General features: G+C 40.3%; 3 protein-coding genes across 6 annotated transcripts; 1 reads left to right on the top strand and 2 right to left on the bottom strand.

Annotated features, from left to right (window-relative positions):
- Positions 1–164: 164 nt before the first annotated feature.
- olfml2ba (olfactomedin-like 2Ba) lies at positions 165–8,241 on the bottom strand. The gene is made up of 8 exons (XM_034146326.1): positions 7,821–8,241; positions 7,448–7,711; positions 7,071–7,178; positions 6,265–6,390; positions 5,129–5,357; positions 3,715–4,665; positions 2,566–2,742; positions 165–1,286 (listed from the first exon to the last, which is right to left on the bottom strand). Exons 1-8 carry the CDS (start codon positions 7,980–7,982, stop codon positions 673–675), a joined length of 2,631 nt encoding a protein of 876 aa, XP_034002217.1. The 5' UTR covers positions 7,983–8,241; the 3' UTR covers positions 165–672.
- A 294-nt stretch (positions 8,242–8,535) lies between these two features.
- Positions 8,536–14,934, bottom strand: LOC117495202 (torsin-1A-interacting protein 2-like). 2 transcript variants are annotated; one of them, XM_034146343.1, is made up of 9 exons: positions 14,841–14,934; positions 13,781–13,858; positions 13,555–13,653; positions 12,784–12,846; positions 12,562–12,666; positions 11,581–11,745; positions 10,380–10,517; positions 10,042–10,203; positions 8,536–9,841 (listed from the first exon to the last, which is right to left on the bottom strand). In XM_034146343.1, exons 2-9 carry the CDS (start codon positions 13,815–13,817, stop codon positions 9,078–9,080), a joined length of 1,533 nt encoding a protein of 510 aa, XP_034002234.1. In that variant the 5' UTR covers positions 13,818–13,858; positions 14,841–14,934; the 3' UTR covers positions 8,536–9,077. The 2 variants fall into 2 exon arrangements, with proteins under 2 accessions (XP_034002234.1, XP_034002233.1); XM_034146342.1 differs by having other exon boundaries at positions 13,555–13,656.
- A 66-nt stretch (positions 14,935–15,000) lies between these two features.
- Positions 15,001–19,439, top strand: si:dkeyp-82a1.6 (torsin-1A-interacting protein 2). 3 transcript variants are annotated; one of them, XM_034146335.1, is made up of 9 exons: positions 15,001–15,213; positions 15,476–15,598; positions 15,696–15,869; positions 16,414–16,512; positions 16,706–16,768; positions 16,866–17,000; positions 17,141–17,260; positions 17,363–17,413; positions 17,509–19,439. In XM_034146335.1, the coding sequence occupies exons 1-9, from the start codon at positions 15,105–15,107 to the stop codon at positions 18,291–18,293; spliced, it is 1,659 nt and encodes a 552-aa protein (XP_034002226.1). In that variant the 5' UTR covers positions 15,001–15,104; the 3' UTR covers positions 18,294–19,439. The 3 variants fall into 3 exon arrangements, with proteins under 3 accessions (XP_034002226.1, XP_034002227.1, XP_034002228.1); XM_034146336.1 differs by having other exon boundaries at positions 15,001–15,183; XM_034146337.1 differs by having other exon boundaries at positions 15,001–15,126.
- Positions 19,440–20,638: the final 1,199 nt, after the last annotated feature.

Consider the following 20,638-nt stretch of genomic DNA (forward strand, 5'->3'; position numbering starts at 1 on the left):
TCCTTTTTGTGGAAATTGTTTTACTGCATTGTTATATACAAGTACAATAAAGTCTTTTTGTTGTCTCTAATACCTCAATTTACATCCATTAAACAAATCATTGTCTGTTTGTTTGTATTCATAATTTCTGCCTGGATTAGATTAGCCACATAAAAAAAGACATGTTTAAGTATTTCCACATTTTATTGCAGTCTCCTCTCAACGGTCTCATAAGGAGGGAATAGGTGTTTTCACAAGGCAAAGGTCAACGGCAAAACCTGTGATATTATCATTAAAACAGGATCTGTGGCATATGATGCAAAGGAAAAGGAATACAAAATGTGTATAAAACAAAAACAATTATTGAAATGGGGAATTGTTAAGAGTATGCTTTTATGTGTTTGAGTTATTTGACCCAAGATACAAAATAGTTCTGAACCCTTTCTACATAGTTTAGCTCATTGGGCTTTTTTACAGAATTGCAGTATACATTACATCGTGATGCATTGACTGAGGAGTCAGACTTAGGGTTAACAAATCTTAATAGGAACAAAACAATTTTCTCAAAATACACTTAAGTATATTTGTACATTTGACCCCCCTTTGTCTCCATCCTGAAGGCCATCTGGACTGATCTACAATCCATTCAAACCATAGAGTTAACTTTTTAATATAACTACCATCGACCCCGTATTAAGGGTCTACAAAGGCGAACTTTATGTTATATGTGACCTGGTGTCCATTGTCCCACGCATACAAAACCCCCTCTTTTGGATTGTAGTCAATCTGCGTGGTGTAGGTGTAGTTGTTGGTGAAGGGCATTCTGGGAGTCATCTGAGTGTTTGTGTGCGTGTCGAAGGCGTATTCCAGTCTGGCGTCCCTTATGTTGTAGCTGTCAACAGCGTACAGGACGCCGCACACGATGAAGCAGTTTCCGTAGTGGTTTCTCCTGAGCCCGGTCCTCCAGGTGGTCTCCCTCTGCATGCTGAGGTCCGAGGGGTTCAGCCGACTCAGAACGACCACTTCATGTAAGAAGCCCTCATCGTCCAGAGCCGGGTAGATGATCCACAGGCCGCTTTCATCTATGGCGAAGTCAACTTCTGAGTGACCGCGCCACTCCCCCAGCGACGACGTATCTCCCACCAGAGCATCGTGCAGCATCGTCCAGGAGGCCACGTATCGCAGACGCAGGTCAAACTTGATGATGTCTCGGGAGAAGGCGCGGTTGTAGAAGAAAGCCCCGTTGTAGACCACATGGCCAGTGCCGATCCAGTTGTAAGGAAGCTTGTATGATGTGGTAAAACGTCCTAGAAGGGACCAAGAAGAACGGATAAATATCAGATTTATTAAAGGTCCTCTATTATACTGTTTTTTATCAATATATCATAGGTCTCAGATATATCTAAAACATGTCTCTGAAGTGTTTGCCTCCAAACACCAAACAGATCATTGTAACATCCCATAATCCCCTCTGTTTCAGCCCTGTTTCAAAAGTGCTGATTCTCTGTCTGTTACTTTAGATGAAAATAAGGCTGCTTTTACACGGGAACGTTTGCGTTTATGCACAGTATGCGTTTTCAAAAAAGTCTTCCGTTCACATGCATTCGTTTCATTTAACGTGTCTGTTCAAACGAGACCGCTGAACACGCTGTAGTACATATGCCGGGACTGTAAGTGGCGCTGTAACTTCCGCCACAAAATACACCAAAAGCAGCGAAGAAGACCCCGGAGCAGCCCGGAGCAATGTTGCCATGGCTACCCTTCTGTTTATGCCCCGCGGTGGATTTAGCAACATGTAGTGGTTCATGTAATTCTCCATGTCCACTTGTTGCTGATGGTTGTGGTAGAGGAGCTGTAGATTTTGCACTAACATCTGTAGCATGGTCGAGCTGTAGATGTTGTACTAACATCTGTAGCATGGTCAGTAGCAGTAGCACTAGCAGGAGCTACTGACAGTAGCTACTGGGCCATGCTACAGCAGTGAGCAGCAGAGGCGGGGAGATCGTTATTTTTTCAGGAAATATTCGTATAGAGGCGATTACACGGACTCGTTTGACCCCCCAGAGAGTTTTGTTTGCAAATCTATCCACCTTGGGACCCGTTATCGTTTGTGGGGTCCGTTTGTTACGGCCTCGTGTAAATAATAGGGCTATACGCAAGAGAAACTATGCAGATACAAGCCGTTTCGTTCTCGTGTAAATGTGGCCTAAGGAGCCACTCCCCACGCCCCTCTGAGAGATATTTGGTTAAAAAGAACACAATGGTGCTCTAGGAGGAGATTCAGGTGATAAGGTGGGGGGGGGCGGGGGGGGTTACCTTGGTTGGTGATTGGCTAATGGTTACACAAGCCAAACACATTTTATGACATCATAAAGTGGCCAAAATCTGATCAGCTCATTTTCAGACAGGTTTTTATATAAATGGATCAGGACAAAAAGAGAGAGAATCTTTTTTCCTGAAACTTTCAGAGTCTCTTTACACAGAGGGGGACACAAAAAGTGGATTTTGCATAATAGCTGATCTTTAAAGCAAAAGGAAAACAAACATGAAGATGACTTACAGGTCAACACAAGACCAGGCTCTCACCTTGTTTGAAAACCTCCAGGTTGCGGAACTCCAGCAGGTTATTCCCGTAGTAGAAGTTAGTGACATATATTTTGACATTATCCGACTTTGGATCCTTCATCCAAGCTCCTTCATTCCTGCCAAAGGTGTTGTGAGTTACTGGTTCGGAGATGGTCGCCAAAGTGTCCTTACACTCCCCTGTAAAGAGTCACAACAAGTGAGGATTTAGAAGCAGATAAACATCATTCAGACGTACGTCACAGAGTCTGAAAATAATTAGAGGCTTTTATTTTAACCAGCTTGGATGACAGGGAAGGTGAGGTTGCCACAAAGGAGTGAGTACTAACACTCTGTATTCACAGAACAATATCAATTCATCTTTCAGAAAAATATGGAAAACTTTAAGGCTCTTTCCATTTGGTATTTCCATCGAATTAGGGCAAATGTTAACAAGAAAATTAAAGGCGTTCTTATTGTTTGGCTATATATTTGGCATTAAGATGTTGTACAAAACATTCACAGATGTTTTTTTAAGCCACTGGCATTGTGGCTTTAGAGTTAGGAATGTTATTTGGTTATTTGGTCCGTCAGTCCACCAATTGACTGAAAAAGTATTTGGAGGATAGCCAAGGAATTGTTTTCAGACATTTGTTTCCCAAGAGGGGAACCATGCTCACTGCTAGTTTCCCATGACTTCTCTTCTGGCACTAATATGAGGTTGCCATCTTAGTTTTTTTTAATAAATGTCTTAATAATAATTGGGGAAATTCCCATAACATGAATAGATAGCCTACTAGGAATACGAAGCCTGCTATTTTCTATAGGCCTATGTTGCGCCATCGCCAGATCAACTTCTTCAATAATCCAAAACTTGGGTTTATGACCAAATTCCTACAAAAATAATGGCATTCCCATCAGCATCCCCTGAATTCAGTTTTAAGAGCTGATTAGTGTGCTAGCATGCATGCTAACCCACTAGACCAAGATAGTGATAAAAAGTGTACCCGCTTAAAATGAGCTTGTTAGCATTGTGAGCATGTTAGCACTTAGCTCAAAACACAGTAGTACAGTATCACAGAGCTGCTCTCATACATTTTTGTAGATGTTTCCTTTAAAAGTGTGGATGAATAAGGTATTGCTTACATTTTTCAACATAAATAGTCAATTTACCAGGTTGTTTTGGGCGAGATTCCTCCTGCCTTTGCATTGGCTCTTCTGATTCCGGGTTTCCATACTCCCTCTCTTCCTCTTCCCAGCTAATCTTGTATTTCTGTCTGCCTGGATCAGCCTGCCGTGTAGTGGTCGTAGTGGTGGTTGTGGTGGTGGTAGTGGTTGTTGAAGCAGAGGTAGTCCCAGGTGTGGTGAAAGGCAGAGTAGTGGGGGGAGGCAAAGTCATCAGTCTCTGTGTGGTAGTCATGGCTGGAAAGTAGATGGATTGAGTTTCTTCTTCTGGTGTTGTGGTAGCAGCCTGTGTGGTGGTAGCCAGTGTTAAAGCTATTGTGGGGTGTGTTGCTGCTAAAGTTGGGGCAGCACGAGTTGTAATGGTCCTAGTGGAAGTGGGACTGGTAGTTGAAGCCTCTGTGGTGGGGTTTGGGGTGCTTGAATGAGCTGCAGTGCTACCAGGTAAAGTCAGAATTTGGTCTTTCACCTCCAAGGTAGAAGTTGCCACCATTTTGGTTAGTGTATCTCTTGTGGTTGTAATTTGAGACGGTTGGGTTGTGTTCATTGTAGTTTTGGTTGTTACCTTGGCAGTGGTGCTTAAAGAACTGTTGCCAGGTTCAGTCATCAAAGGGATTGTTTGCTGAGTGACTCTTTGAGTTGTTTGAGGTACAGTGTCTGCCGTCTTGGTTTTTTGTGTGGTAGCTGTCGGTCCAAACGTGATGGTTCTTGTTGTGGTTCCAATGGCGCTGGGGAACTCATACATTTTTGAGATGGGCTCAGTTGCTTTCGGTTTATTAGATGGGTTTGTTTCTATGGAACCTTGTGAAGGACCTGTTGTCTTTGGTCGAGATGATCGTGGTCCTGCTCTCGTCTTTGGGCGCGGGGGTCTGTGTTGAAGAAGATTCTCCTCAATGAAGAGATTAACGGGTCCATCACCACTGAATCCATGATATTCAAACACTAAAAAAGGGGAAAGGAACAGATGTGGTGAAATAATCTGAGCGCAATGAGACAATGAGAAATGATTTTTGTAAAGTAATCTGTGTCTGGAATCACAAATCTGTTCAAACAAACAGTTAGAGCCACAGTATTGAACCCATTCGTAAATAGTTGCAGGGCATCTGCATCCAGCAGCTGACAGATGGCAGACGGTTTAGAGAAGCACTAAGCTTTTATGTTCTGACATTCTCTGAAATTAATTAATGTAATGTGATAATCCATCCAAACTATGATCCTGTTTCATGGTTAGCAGAGTGTGGACGTATAAGGGGAATTCTATACTTTACCTTTTAAGGAAAGCTGTAACTGGGATGATCACATTTACTTCTGTCCATTTTAATGTGCAGATTTAAAAAGAAAATTTGAGTTTTTTTTCTGCTTTTAATCCATAGCATTTAAGCCGACTAAAGGGGTTTGTACTTACAGTTCTCTCCGGGATCCCCATCATCCGCCACCATCGGATCTGGCTCAGATTTATAAAAAGTCATTCCTCTGATGATCATGCCGTTGGGGCCGGTCTTCAGCACCTGAGCAGCCTCCTTGTTAGCTGGGGTTTTCGAGGTTACCAGAGGTTTGACCTCAATGATCTGAGTAGAACCATCTGTCTGTAGAAAGGACGGATTTTCCCCAATAAACTGCTCCTCATGCTTTTCCTGTTAGTGGACAGATGGATACTGACTTAATATGAGGCGAGAACAGTTCAAACTAAAGCATTAGCATGAGACCAATGTTTGATTAGATGCCCTATACATGTTTTTCAATATCAACAAACATTTTACTAAAGAGTTTTATGAGTTAGATGCACTTTAATGGTTTGACCTAGAATACAGGGGGAAATACTTAAAACATGATTAAGATAGTGTCACAATTAAATACACTTATAATATACTGTTGACAATGCACTTGCTTGGCAAATTAAAGCATTTGACTATTACCAAGAAACTATATCAAGATTGCATTTGCAAAACATGAACCAAAATGTCAACTTTGGAACACTGAAGGACCCTCAACAACGTCAAATGACTTTTTTCCAAAAGCAAATGTATTTATTTGATTAAAGGGGCCCTGGGTCTATGAAATAACAGGGCAAGAAACAGGTACTCTGACTATTAGAGGGACTATAAACAAACCAAAATATTTGCCACATTATCTGGACCAATTTATTTGGAAGTAAATTTGCAAATCCATGTTGTAGGTTATACTTTATCATGCCATGTGCTCAACAGTGGCAAGAACAGTAGATCAAACTGCAAAAGTAGGTCCAAAAACTATGTTTAAAACTGACGTTTGGGTAACACTCCTACAATTTACTTTCAATTTCTCTCTTCCAAATAAATGTGGTTAATCTGGGGTTTCATATTCTCGTTGATCTCCATTTGACCTGACCTTCATTTGCAGGATTGTTGTTATACTTTATTGTCTTTGTATCAATGTTTTGGCTGTAACTTTGTGATGTGTTTTTTGTGTGTCTTGGTCTCTCTTAAGAATGACTCTGTGTCTCATTGAGATTACCTGACTAAATAATAAAACCTAACCTGGATATGCAGTGGCCTTGCTCACCTCACTGAGTCTCCTCGTGTCCTGATGTTGTGGCGAGGGAACAGTTGGAAGGCTTTCAGTCGCTTTTGTCTGGATTGAAGGACTTTCCTGGGGCTTCACCTCATCCACATGGTTCAGAGACACGGCCTTCATGTAGTCATGGACAAATTGAGATATTAACAGTTATAATGTACATGTTTTTGAATGAGAAAATAGGCTGCAATGATTTCATGGCTAAAATATCTTTAAAAAAACTTTAACTTTTCTAACCTTTTCAAATGTCACACAAGGACAGACACAGCTGAAACTAGTAAGATTAATCATAGATGCGCTTGATTTATCCATTAATTGTATCAACTATACAGATGTGTTTCCCATGCCAAGACAAGTCTGTGAAAAGAGCAATTTCAGAACCAAATGCATCGATTGGCCTGACAGTTTGTGCAGTGTTGTTTTCCCTATGTCAGGCAGACTAAGAGTGACACATACAAAACATTTTCCATGCAAATATAGAAATGTTTTGGACAAAGTTTGACTGAGGGCTCAAGCCCTGGCCAGCTGCTGTTTGAAGTTGTGAGAAAACACCTATAAAAGCATGGTATTTTTTAATTCTAATCTAGTCTTCAAATCAAGTTGTCCAAAGAATAATATCTATTGTTTTAATGCAATGTCTAATAACATTTATATTAAATTCTGACAAGGGTTTTACTGGACATACTGAGTCCAGGAGTCACCTAAACGCACCTGCTATCCCCCCAGTTTGTGTGAATGTTATACCAACATATTTGCATTGATATTTTCAACAAAAATGCACACTGTTACTCTACCTTTTCCATGTTGTCCATGCGATCCACTAGCTTATTGGTAATGGAGTGCAACTTGAGTAGATCCATCCCATAGAAGGAGCCCTCCAGCAGCTCCAGGATGGTGGAAAGCTAAAATGATGAAGTGGATTCTGTCAAAAGGCTTTACTAATTCAGACATGACATTCTTAAAATAGGTTTATGCCAAGCCAATCCAAACTTTCTGGATCAAGTGTGGGACTATCCCTTCCTGAATTAGATCTAACATGATATTCATAACTCCAGTGATCCATAACTCTATAGAAACCAACAGGTGGGCTAAACAGCAGCTTTCAGCCTATGGGCGCTGCAGCGTGGGAACATATTTGTATCGGTGGGGAATGGAGCAGACGACACTTCACCTTGACATTCTCTTTCCCAGCCTCTCTAAGTCTTTTCAGCCTGTACTCCCCCTCACACGGGTTGACTGCTGACGGAGGAGCGATGCAGGCGCACTTGCACTCTGGTCCAGATGTGATAGTCTCCACGGTGTAAAAGTCCTGCGCGGTGGCGCTCCCTTCTTCTAACCGCCGGCAGGCGCTCCTGCTCAGGGGTCTGACAACACATTTACACCGACAGTCAGCGCCTTCCGAGAGGGCTTTCACTTTGTCATAATCTCCCAGCAGCTACAAAGAGAAGAGCACGAATGTATTTTCCACCAATATCAATCAAAAACTTTTACGCACGAAATTATAAAATGTTCATAGAACAAAGCACATTGATATTTCCTCCTACCTTAGACAGGATGCTCTCCTGGCCAGCTATCTCCTCCTGCAGACCCTCATTTTGCTCTACCTCGAATTCTGACCTGGGATCTGCACCCAAGATCTTTGGCGCTGCAGAGCACCATGGAAACAACGCACAGCACATGACGATGATAATGCATAACTTATACATTGTGAGGCTCACAGAGCACCGACAAAAAGAAAGAAAAATGTTGCAAGTATGCAAGCAGGCACAGCCTGCCTGTTGCAAATCACTTTAGCTGCCAACACGACTGCATAGCCTACTTCTGGCTCCAAAATCAGACAGGTGTATCCAGAAAAGCCATCAGACTGAGGGATTAAGCTTTATAGCGCGAGGCCATCCTGTCCATCGTCGGTGATCGCAGGTCAGTGTGGAGAGAGAGCAGCCGGCATCTGCAGCGGAGTGGCGGCAGGAGGCGGACCTGATCCCCGCGAGGAGGAGTTCAACTGCATAAGCCACCTCTCTGATATAAAACCCAAATGTGAATATCAGACAATAACAAAACAAAAAACACTAAACATTTGAAACTCACCTTGATTTGTATTAATGATTCAACTTAATATGTAAGGTCTTCAAGCATATTTCGAGGTCAAATACAAAGTAACCTGGTACATAGTGATGAGATTCCCAGCAGCAAAGTCTGAGCTGTGGTTCTGCCGCCCTCTAGCTGCAACACGGTTCATTACAATGACAACAAATCAAGTATTTGAAATTACCTGTTTATTTGCACTTTAAGGCACATTCAATGTTTGCAATTATTTCCAAGACAAGTCTTCCTGTAGTGTGACACACGTAAAGGTATATTAAAAAATAGATTCAGTTAAGGCATGTGGTGCCATGTAGGTTTGAGGATTGCAGAAAAATACATTTGTGGTGAACATTTAAAAAAAACCTGTGTTGTGAATCGGAAAGAAAAGCGCTGTTTAATCAACAAATGCCCGAGGCGAATCACTTCTTATTCTACAAGCAATCAATCTAACTACATTTGATAAGATTAAAGCACCACAGCCTTATTGTCAAACAATGTTGACCCCAATTTATTTTACAAATAACCAATAACATTATCTTCATAATATTGTAAATATTCTTCTTGATACTTTCATCTGTGTTGATATTTAATATAAATTATGCAAGAAACATTTCGGTCTTTAAAACACTGCTACTAGCCTCAGAATGTCACGCAGTGAGACATGTGGTGATATTTGAGTGCTTAGACTAAAAGTTCCACAGTGTCTGTTTATTCCCTTAGCACCCTTCACGTTCAATCCTTCTCTCTGCCACCACAGGCAGGATGAGATGAGAAATACGACTCCACAGTCCACTGTACTTGTCGAGGTCCATCCTGTCGAAAGCAACAGGATGGCCGTCAGAGAGGAACTTCTTCTGGAGATGGTCGTCCACCATCTCCTCCACAGTACACAAACGAGCCTCGGCGGGGATCTCCTCTTCCTCCCCCAGCAGCACTGTGAAGATCAGACAGGTCTTCTTGTAGGCGGCGTTCTCATGGTCGCAGTAGCGATAAAAAATAAGCGTGGAGCCTGGGGGCAGCTCCTCGAAGCGGTTAATGACGGCTACGGGTTTGTCTCCTTCGAAGGCTCCCTGCAGCTTGTTGTCGATGTCCAGCTTCACCTGGTCGCTGTCTTGGCTGGCTCTGCTGGCTCCGTCGATGTGGAGGACGGAGGCGTTGAGGGAGGTGGAGAAGGCGGCGGCCAGGCTCTTAGCCAAGCAGGTTAGAGTCCGCTCAGCCCCGTGTCCCGCGGTGAGGATCAGGCTCACTGGCTCGGTGGGCTGGGCCATCAGCAGGTGCCTCAGCAGGTGGATCTTGCTCCTGTCCCAGAGCACCTCACGCTGGTTAGGGAACCGAGTCTTTACTTTTTCCAGCTGCCTGAGGAAGATGTCTATCTTCTGCTCATCTTTTTTCTGAGGCGGCATCTCGGGTTCGAAGACATACTGTCCCAAGATGGCGACACATAACACCGCTAAAGCTAACATCAGGTAGATTCCAACTCCTGTGAAGAGAAGGCACATGTGTTGTGTCAATGAGTTGTTAATAAGTTACTCAAAATTGTGTGTCAAAAAATACATGCAATGTGAAAAAAGACAATCACTGAGAAAGTAAGGTCTCGTAAGGAACTTGTGTTTTACTTTTGTTATTCGCTCAGTTAGTAAACCCCCAATGACACTAAAAAGGAATAAGAAACAAGGTTACCTCCAGAATTTCCCTTAACCCCTGGAACTGTAGATTCGGCATCATCACTCTCCTCAGTGTTCGGGCCGATGGTTTCAATATTTTCCTGAGGACAGTCTTTTCTCTCCGGTATATCCTCTTCCTCTTCAGGAGCTAAAACGTCCTTTGTGACGCTTCGATCATCTGACAAATGAGGAAAAAACTGGTTAAAATGTAACTAAAAAGACACCCGCACAGCTGATAGTCACTTGGCAGCTATACGTCATGCTTCCTCACTGGCTTTATCTGTTGTGTAAGACTAGGAACGACAAGACAACAGCAGTTGAAAGTTATGGAAAGATATAACACATCAGACTCACTGTCTCCAGCTTCAGGATGTGGGTTGTTAGTGTCTGGGCTTTCTTCTCTTGGTCCATCTACTTGGTCGTCCTTTCCTTCACTGAGAGTAGGCGGGCTTATCGTTTCTGATTCTTTTTTCTCCCCAGTGTGGTGTTCTCCTGATACAATTAGGAAAGATTAACATACTCAGCAATATTCAAGTCAGTTTCTTTACAGTTGTGTGGGGTATAACAAAAAAAGGTCCAGTGTGATCATCATGAGAGCTGCCTTTTTAATCTTACATTATTTAAGACTGGAAAAGATATCAACTTTTAGCTCAAACCTGAATATAGCAAGGGCATTAACACTATTAAGCAGCTACTGAATAAAGCACTACAAGCAAATACCAACACCATACTACGACTGAAGGTTTGTATAAAAACATCCACAACAAGTGGAGGACCCTGGAGCTTACAGTAGGAAAAATAACTGCTATAAACAAAGCAATCGAATAAATACATGCCAAGGATGGTTAAATCAGTGCAGGTTACCTATTGGCTAGCCTGCACTGATTTGTGTGGGTAATTTATCTCTGTTCTGAACACATAGCTATAATTTTGCAAACCAATTACAAAAGGAAACCTTGAATGTTAAACACCTGAACTTTTGAAAGAACATCCATAACATTCATCTGGTTGTAACTTATATCGATATTCCAATTAATTTTATATAGACTATTCTGCACAATTTCTATTATATTCTATTTTATTTTATATACTTGCACTATTATCTGTTTTATTGTGTTGAACTGTTGGAGGAGCCTGTGACCTAAGAATTTCATTGTCATAACTACACTGTTGCTATGTACCAAGCCTTGAATCCTTGAATCCTTGAATGTAAAACATATGCAACCACAGAAAATATTATTGCTATTACAAAGCAAAAAAGGACTTCAGCATTTATATATCATAGTTCAACAATATTTCCGAGATGATTTTTTAATGGCAAATGCAAGTGGGAACGTCACCTCATTGCACATAATGAAACACACTACAAGTACTTCATAGAGCACGCAGTAAATTGACTATAAAAATAAAAACGTTTACACACTACTCCTAATGGCACTTGTTAGAGGTTTGTATCAAGCTTTCCCAAACGTGAGTAATATGTCTCTTAACGTGTGACTACAATGGATAATGAAGTCAGAATGACTTGTTATGACCCTTAGACAGGAACACTCACTGGACTTCTCCTCAGCTGTTGAGGTCGGTTGCTCATTTCCTGGTGTCTTTCTGTTGAAATCACCACAACTTCCTTCATCAGCCTGAAGTGGGGTTCTGTTCTCCGTCACATTCAGTGATGTGCCTTCATCTGGAGGCGCCATCTGATCTACAGCCGCAGCACTGTCTGTAGACAAATACAGAAATCAATTGTAAATAATTGTTATGAGTTATACTGTAGTCTAACTGGACGTCTAATGTTTCAAATTCCGCTCTATCGCAAAGTACTATAAGGTCTGGCAACCGTTTCTGTCCTACTTTGAGAACGAATTCTCTGACATTAAAACAACGTAGCCAACCCCCCCCCCCCCCCTTTGTTTTATTTATTTATGTTTTCATTTTTACTCTTGTACCATGTAGTTTTTTATTTAATAATTTATGTTTATTTTGTATATACCTATTTTGTATCTCTTCTGGATGTCAATTGATATTTTGTATACTTTCTGTGTGTGCTGTACTTTTGAGTGTTGAGCGCTGCTGTTTGTTATATGTGGAAAATCAATACAAATATTTGAATAATAATATTTCAAATTCCTACCTAACCTGACCTGTTTGATTTTCATTCCAGATCTGGTATATGTTCAGCCCTGTTTGCTTTTTTCTTAGCATACTTTTTGCATCAAATTCATTTGCAAATCCTTCCCATTGATTGTTGTAGATGACACATTAAGACTGATAAACTACTGTGACAACATCGGGTTCAGTGCAGAAACAATACTCACCATGTACACACTACACAGTGTTTTATGTCATAAATGTTTGTTTTTTAAATACTTTTGGAGGAAAATAAACACTGACATGATGATATGATATAAATAAAACCCTAATACATGGTTTTTACGTTAGAGACCATATGATTAGCACAGTAGATGCATAAACCCATTTGTAAAATACAAATCGATGACATAAATGCATTACTTTTGACATTGCTTGCGCATTTTACCTTGTGAGAGTTGAGCCTTTTTATTTGGATCGGTCACTTCCTGTTTGTTGTCGAATGATGAAACCTCTTGATCCGATTTAGCCTTAGTTTCTTCTTCCTTGCCTCCTGATAAAAACATATAAATAACACAACGTGTCAATTTAAACTACATTGTAAATGTTTTGTAAATATACTATTCCATTATAACTGATATTTGGACTTTGTCATTTGGTGTTTATGTACCTTCTGTGTGTTTCTCTGCCATGTCTGTGGGTGGAGGCTCTTTACTCAAAGGTTGGTTCAATGCTGCAAGACAGACAAGTGTATACAGCACTTGTTTTTATTATGCCAATGCCTGAACAGGTTTATCGGTTTTGTTCACATCCTTGTCACATGTTCAAAGTCTCAAGGTATGTAGTTACTGTCAAAAGGGAGCGGCTAAGGGCAGTCACTTTTTTCTCTTTATAACATTTAAATCTTCCCTTGTTTTCAATTAACAGTGGTTTGACTCCATAACATATCAGGCTTCCAATTGTAAAAACTGTTAGCACTTAAAAAAATAATTAACCTACTGTTAAAACTCAAAGTTGAAAACATTGAAAAGTCTGTTTTGAGTACTGAATAACATCTGGAGGGTACATTTAAACTGAATTTGTTGTGTTCTAGCAGACACTGTAAGCAAACCGATAATAGTTGTTAATAGGGCAGCTAGCAAAACTTGCTCAACAGTAATGAAGCTAATGGAATATATGTACGAATATTCAAATGTAAACTGTTGATAGTCCATTAAAGAGTTTAATGTGCAAATCAAACAGGAATTGGGAAATTATGTAAATGAAACACTGATAATAAACTAGAGTTGTTAGTCTCTAGGTGTGTAGCTGCAGGTAATGAAGCTGAATCTTGTTAGGTGAGACAGACACAATATTAAGTTGGTTCAGAGGATGCAGGGACATATTTGGTAAATACACATTACATGATTAGATTATTTTTGACCTTGCTTGCATATCTTACCTTTTGAGATATTCTGCTTTTCATCAGGATCTCTCTCCTGTTTGTAGTTACGTGGTAACACATCAGGATCCAATATAGACTGTTTTTCTTTTTCCTTCCCTTCTGATAAAAACAAATCAATGATGAACTATCATGTACTGGTAAGTGTAAACACTGTTGTATATGTATGTAAATATTTTAGCCCACCATAACTAATATCTGGCCTTTGTCATTGGTGTTTCAGTACCTGCTGTTTGCTGGTGATCTGGGTCTTGCTCTGCCATGTCTGTGGATGGGGCAACTTTACTCGAAGGATGGTTCAAACCTGCATTGAAATAAATTGGTATATAGAACGTTTGTTGTTATGGTAAAACCGGAGTACATTTATTAGTTCTTGACAGATTAGAAAGTCCAAAGTCTTTAGTGAACCTGCCAACGGGTAGCTTTAATATTCGTTTCTGGTTTCTCTTTAAAGCAAACTCCCCTTGTTTCAATTGCATTCATTGAATTAATTTAAACATAGACATAGGAGACGACTTAACTTTAAGTGCGTTGGTAACATTAACCTCTACCAAAGGTTGCCTCTTGTAAGCTATGCCCACACTTCAGAGAGAAATTAATGGTCACTTTAGTAAGACTTTATCTCTGGCACTAGCTTATACCTCGTCATATACTGTACATATATCTGCTTGCTTTGGAAATGTATTGATAACATTAGGCCAATTGTTTGTTATAACCAAGGTCTGTATAAAATAGGTAATAACCTGCCCAGGGACTACACATGTACATTAGCTAAAAAGCTAACTCAGGTGCATTGGTACACAATAATGACTAGTGTGCAGTGCACTCTCCCTGGTCAATTAATAAATAACACGCAAAGCTTCCGATAAGATGAGACAGCACATACAAACACAAACAATTTACTTTTGAAACTCGAAGTTGGAAAAACGTAATATCTGTTTCGAGTTCACCGCGAGTTGCTAAATAATATCTGGTGGCTAATTGCTACTGAAATTGCTGTAAAACTACCGACATTTTTACGTTAAAATATAGTTAGCTAGTTAGCAGCAATGTTAGCAGCTTAGCTTGAAACACAACTAATAGAAACCTTTACGTACGAATATTTAAAATTACGTCAACCGTTGAGTAACTCTAGCTAGCTAACCAGTGACAGAGAGATGCTGGCTTATGTGGTTTACAAAACAGTTAGCAACATGATACGTGGATATAGCTGCCGTCGTGTAACTTAAATTACCTACATATATGTTTAATAGTTTAATCTAATTACTCATTCTAAAAAAACGTACCTGTGATCACATCTGTCCAGCAAAACACTTCCTTATACCTTGCGTTACGTCCGTCGCTCTGACAGATCACAACATTCAGGCGGAACGTTCAGCAGTGCCCATGTTTCCATGGAGATAAACAGAATGTGGCGTTTCCGGGCATCAACGGCGTACTGTCAGAAAATGCTTCCCCTGACAACTTACGGGGAAGTCCATAGTTTGTCCGTATGTGAAAGTCGTATTGACTCTCTGATGTTTTTGGCATCGCTCTTATTGTAATCATAAATGGATTCCAGGGTTTCTGAAAGTAAGGAGCCTCGCCTTCTGAGGCGATCGGTTAGGCAGTCATCGAGTAACGTTGGACGTGAGCAAACTGACTGTTGTGACAAAAAGGGTTAGCTCCGTTAGCTTAGCATTTAAAGCTAAATAACTATTAGCTGAAATAAGCTCACTGAAAGTTCAACGGCAAAACCCGTTCAATGTCTGATATTACCAACGTTAGCTGACTGAAATTGTGTGGTCGATCCTTAAACTAGGAATAGAGAGGAATGGAGCTGCACGTTTACATGTTGAAAGTTATTTCAAACTTTGTTCAATCCAACGTTCAAGTAATTGTGTTGACTCATTCCCACAATGTATTTCTGATCCTTCTTTAGCATTGGGTTTTGAACTGGCACCCAGGGAACCTCTGAAGAGGACCAGAAGAGGGTTGAAACACCAAAGTCCTGTGAAAGCTGTCAATGGGTCCAGAGATGAGGAGAGTGACTCAGAGGATGAAGGTGGGATGCTCCAACGTAGTGTTTGCCTAACGTTAGTCATACATGGTTTGTACTATCCAAGGTGGAAAAACTAATTATTTTATTTCCTATATGACAGAATCCCCGAACAAGAAGAGCCGGCTGGAGCATGGAGGAGCAGAGGACAGCTGTGGTGATGCGAATGAGATGGAGGTTCAGGAACCAGATGAAGATCAGGAGATAAATGAAGAGCAGGGAATGGATATTATACAGCAGTCCTCTCATGCCTCTCATCAAGTACAATTAAACAAAGGTTAGGTCTGTTTTTATATTCTTATATTTTTTATACATATACATACATACAGAGTTTCAATATCTCAGTCAGCCAATTAATTTTTTCATCCAATTTAAGAAGAACACAAAATCCTTCAGATGTTCCTTATCCATAAGTGACACCCTAGTAGTGTTTGCTTTGTGCAACCAATAGACAACCATTTAAACGTTTTTTTTTAAACTATAGTATAGAACTCAAAATAGCTGCAAACTCACAAAGTTATAAACATCAACCAATTTAAAATGAGTTAATATTAACCAGTTATTAAACTTCTTTAAACCTTTTTTCATGATTAACTTTATAATAAAGGGACTAGGTGTTTTAGCTTAGTGATAATCAGATGTAATTCAATTAATATTTACTTACTTTGTTATTATTTAGCTATGCAGGTGCCATCAAATGACAAAGGAGGTATCCTGGTTTACTCTGATTATTTTACTATGACGTTATTAACCTTTAATTCATAGGACTTCTTTCCACCATCAGATCTAACACAGGCAGGTTTTCTCTCTTGTTCCTTCAGGCGCCCTTGGAGATATTCATTTATCCCCGTGTGTTCTGCTCAAGGAGCTCCGCAGTCATGCTGTAAATAAAGATGCAGATTGGATAATACCTAATAAAGGTAGGAGTGGCTCCTGCTGGCATGGCATGAATGTTGGTCTCCCTGAGCTAGTTGCCCGTTATATAGCAGCCTCTGCCTCTATATGAATGAGTGAATACTGACATGCACTGTAAATGTAAAAGTGCTTTGAGAGGTCATAAACAATGGAAAAGTGCTAATTAAATGCTGTCCATATATCTATCCCCTTGTGTAGGGCTGAATGAACTCCGCAGTCCTGCTGTACATGGAGATGCAGAACGGATAAGAACAAAGACAGGTGGGAAAAGGCTTTAGCTTCATTCTGCATAGGAATGATTACATCAATGTAGGATAAAACTAATATGGCTTGTTTGTTTTTTCAATTAAATCTTCAGCAAAAGGACCTGAAGCTCCCACCAAGTCTTCCGCACAAATCAGACCACCGGTAAACAGACATGATGTGCCCATCCCGAAGATCACCAGCATGGACGAGTACAGGAAGATGATGGAAGCTAAGGTCAAAAGCACTGGTAAAAAGGACATTTTTACTCAGCCAGATTTCACAGAATTGAAAAATCATGAGGAAAGATGCATTGAGCACCTGTCCAATTGATTTACCTCTCTAAAAATAATCACATTTTTACATTAATATGTTCTAACTCCCCTTTAGGTATACCTGTAGTTAACCACTATCCCCAGAGTGTGCATCCAGCCTCGGAGAAGTCCTGCATAAGACAACGTGTGAATAATATTCCAACACAAACACAAACCGTTCAGCAGAAAAAACAAGGTATTGAAGCCTCAACTTAAAAAAAAAATCCAGTTATTAGAAACATCAAGTGTAGATTGACATGGTTGGCATTCATTTAATGACATTTCTTTCTTTTACAAGTGAAAAAGAAAACACTTGCTATCAAGAAAAGCTCTGGATATTCCTTTAGCGGTAAGATATATACATTTAACTACATCATCTTTACACCCAAAGATACTTGTTCTACATTCATTGCAGGACTTTAATATGGTCTTATTTCCTTCCAGGATTCATGTGGGGTTTATGCCGTTTTATTCTCGTGGCGCTGATCGGTTCAGCCGTCTTGGTGGCATGCAAGATCATCCCTGTAATGAAGAAGAATGCAGATGGTGAAACAACCCATTCCAGGCCCATAAAGCCGGACATTTTTGCAGATCAGCTGTCTCTTCTTCAGGCTCAGTTCCCCAGTCAGCACTCTGAGTTGTGGAGGAGAAGCAAGATCCACTTGGAGAAGCACCTGAACACAGCGCAGCCCACAGAGCCGGTCAGTCTGATCTTTACTGCCGGCCGCTGGGCTGAGAAGACCCTGACCTGCCTGGCTCGGAGTCTGGCCTCCTCGTACTCCTCGGCCCTCAACGCCTCCGTCCTCCACATCGACGGAGCCAGCAGAGCCAGCCAGGACAGCGATGAGGTGAAGCTGGACATCGACAACCAGCTGCGAGCAGCGTTTGAAGGAGATAAACCCGTGGCCGTCATTCATCGCTTCGAGGAGCTGCCTCCAGGCTCCACGCTCATTTTTTATCGCTACTGTGACCATGAGAACGCCGCCTACAAGCGCGTGTTTTTGTTGTTTACTGTGCTGCTTCCTCAAGATGAGATCATTGGGGACCAGAGTCTGAAGGAAGTGGAGGAGATGGTGCTAGAGTACGTCAAGGAAAAGCTGATTAGCTCCAGCAACCACGGTTCTTTCAATGACATGGACATAGACAAGTTTGGTGGACTGTGGAGCCGCATCTCCCATCTCATCTTACCTGTGGTGTCTGAGAAGGAAGTAGAGCAGAAAGGATGCTGAAGACTCGAAGAAGTCAGAATTCCATTTTGGATCAGCCTGATTCTTCCTTGGACCGTACATTAGCTATGAGACAGAGAAGTAACTTGTAAATATAATGTGTGTTGTTACATTTCACATATAACCTTGAGTTCTAATGTTTGAAGGTTGTTTTAATCTCTCCGTCAGCAGTATAAGGTTGAAGAACTGCTCATGTTGTCCAGCACTGAGTTTTTACAAATGCGTACATGTACAAGCTTTTGAATAAGGATATGTACCATCATTTCATTTCCCAAGTAGGTTAGGAAATGCTCTCATCCAGGTTTAGTACAATATGTTTGATTGATTTGTTTTCTCCTTGTTCTGTGTCATTAATTGTTTCAACAGCACTTTGTTCCACATCTTTTTAACCCATCTAAGAAGAGTATCTAGTGAAAGATCAGCGTGGATTGCACTTCTTTGGATGGATAGAAAATGTTTGTTTGAGGTGTTGATTCATATTTCTTGTTTTGTATCAAATCTCTCATGCAACTGCTGGCTCACATTATATATCTGTTAAATGTCCCCATGGAGATGTGTTTCCCATTGTTCATTTAATTTTCTTGTGTACACGATTGGATTTGCACTAAAATCTTTGCTTTAATGATTCTTCTTATCAAGAGTGCTGGCTTTTATTGGGATAAATATTTTTAATTCCTTTTTTCCCTTTTTTTCTGATATTTATATTTGTGATATTTTGTCTCTTTCTAGATTGAAATATTTTTTGATAGCTGTATATATATTTTGAATATAAAAATATTTTTCTTTGCTGTCAAAAAACCACTGAGATGGTTTTACAACGTTGTCAATCACAGGTTATTACTGGGGGATTTTAATTTGTATTAATTTAATTGATTTAAAAACAAAACAGTAAGTCACAAAATGTGCCTTAATAACTCAAATGTAGAAGGTAAGAAAATATTTGAAATAAATAAATGATTTGATGCTATATCCTGACAACTTCAAAGCAGGCTTCTCACTGAAAGATTGCAAAGTTAAATTTCCAAATACAGGAACGTTTTTTTTCTTTTCTTCCTGTGTATTATTCTGATTAATTCTGTTTTGCTCACATGTACATGTGTCTATTTTCAATAAAGATTATTTTGATAACTAGAAGAGTTCATAATTAATGAATTTCACGGTTTGTTTCCTTTTTGTTTGCCCAGTTTTTGAATGCTAAAAGTCCGACCCTGGTGAAATGTGTCTTTATAAGAGTTGAAGAGCACTTGGAGTTTGTTATGTCTACTATGACTGAGAATATTAACCTGCTTTTGTTAATCATTTGTGCTAAAGGGAAAGTCCCGCAACACGTGTTCATTTTCCAGCTTGGAACCAGGAAGTTACAACTGTAAAACACTGCAGGAGTTCAATCATTTATTAAGAGGATAAGATGTAAGACTCAGTACTAAAGACCGCTTATGGATTTAATTTATGATGCTCAAGAGTTAATACAAAAGTAAAAATGCAACACTTTCAGTAAGAAACAAGGAAGGTAACAGAAGTTGTATTATTCCAGTGAAACTCAAAAGTCTTGGTCAAGGTTTACTTATTGTGTGAGTCATCTACTTAATCGTGGGTAAACATGAGGTGGGTTACCTTCAAACGAATCGTAAAAATCAAGTCATTTATGAATCATGCATTTTTTGTTCAAGTATTTTTGTTAAACATGTTCACATAACAAGTTAGTCCATCCATTGACAGTTTACCCTGTGAGAAGAGATTTGTATTTATGTGTGTCTGTCTTTCTGCACCCTGAAGGTTAGTTCAATCGGCCATACTGCACACCTAGATTTTAAAGGGGACATATTTTGCTCATTAATTGGTTCATGGTCGTACAGTTTTGTGGATTTCTACACAAACATGTTTACATGCTATATTGTTCAAAAACACATTATTTTTCTCACACTGTCTGTCTAAATATACTTATTTTAAAGGTCCCATGTCATGCTTTTCCGGTTATTACCCGTCCCCTTGTGTGTTACAGTATGAAGGTTTTTATGCATGTAAACAGTCTGCAGAGTCACAAACCCTCAAAGTACACCCTGTAGCGAGTAAAACTCTAACACAGAAAAGACCTGTCTGTGCTGCCCCAGAACGCCTCGTTGGAGATTTCTCTTTTTCTTCGTATAGTGACGTATTTGGGTATAGTGACGTAATGTAACGTAACGGCCGCGGACTTCCTCACCCACACACACTCGGCGGGACGTTGCGAGGCTCGCTACTGCGAGGAGCGGACAGTGTGAACTGGCTCACTGATGTGGGGTCTGCGAGACAGCAAGACACCGCGCAACTCAGCCTGAGCACACACACAAACTCCCAGCCATGCTGCG

The sequence above is a fragment of the Trematomus bernacchii genome, unplaced genomic scaffold, assembly GCF_902827165.1.
Source record: "Trematomus bernacchii unplaced genomic scaffold, fTreBer1.1, whole genome shotgun sequence".
NCBI lineage: Eukaryota > Metazoa > Chordata > Actinopteri > Perciformes > Nototheniidae > Trematomus > Trematomus bernacchii.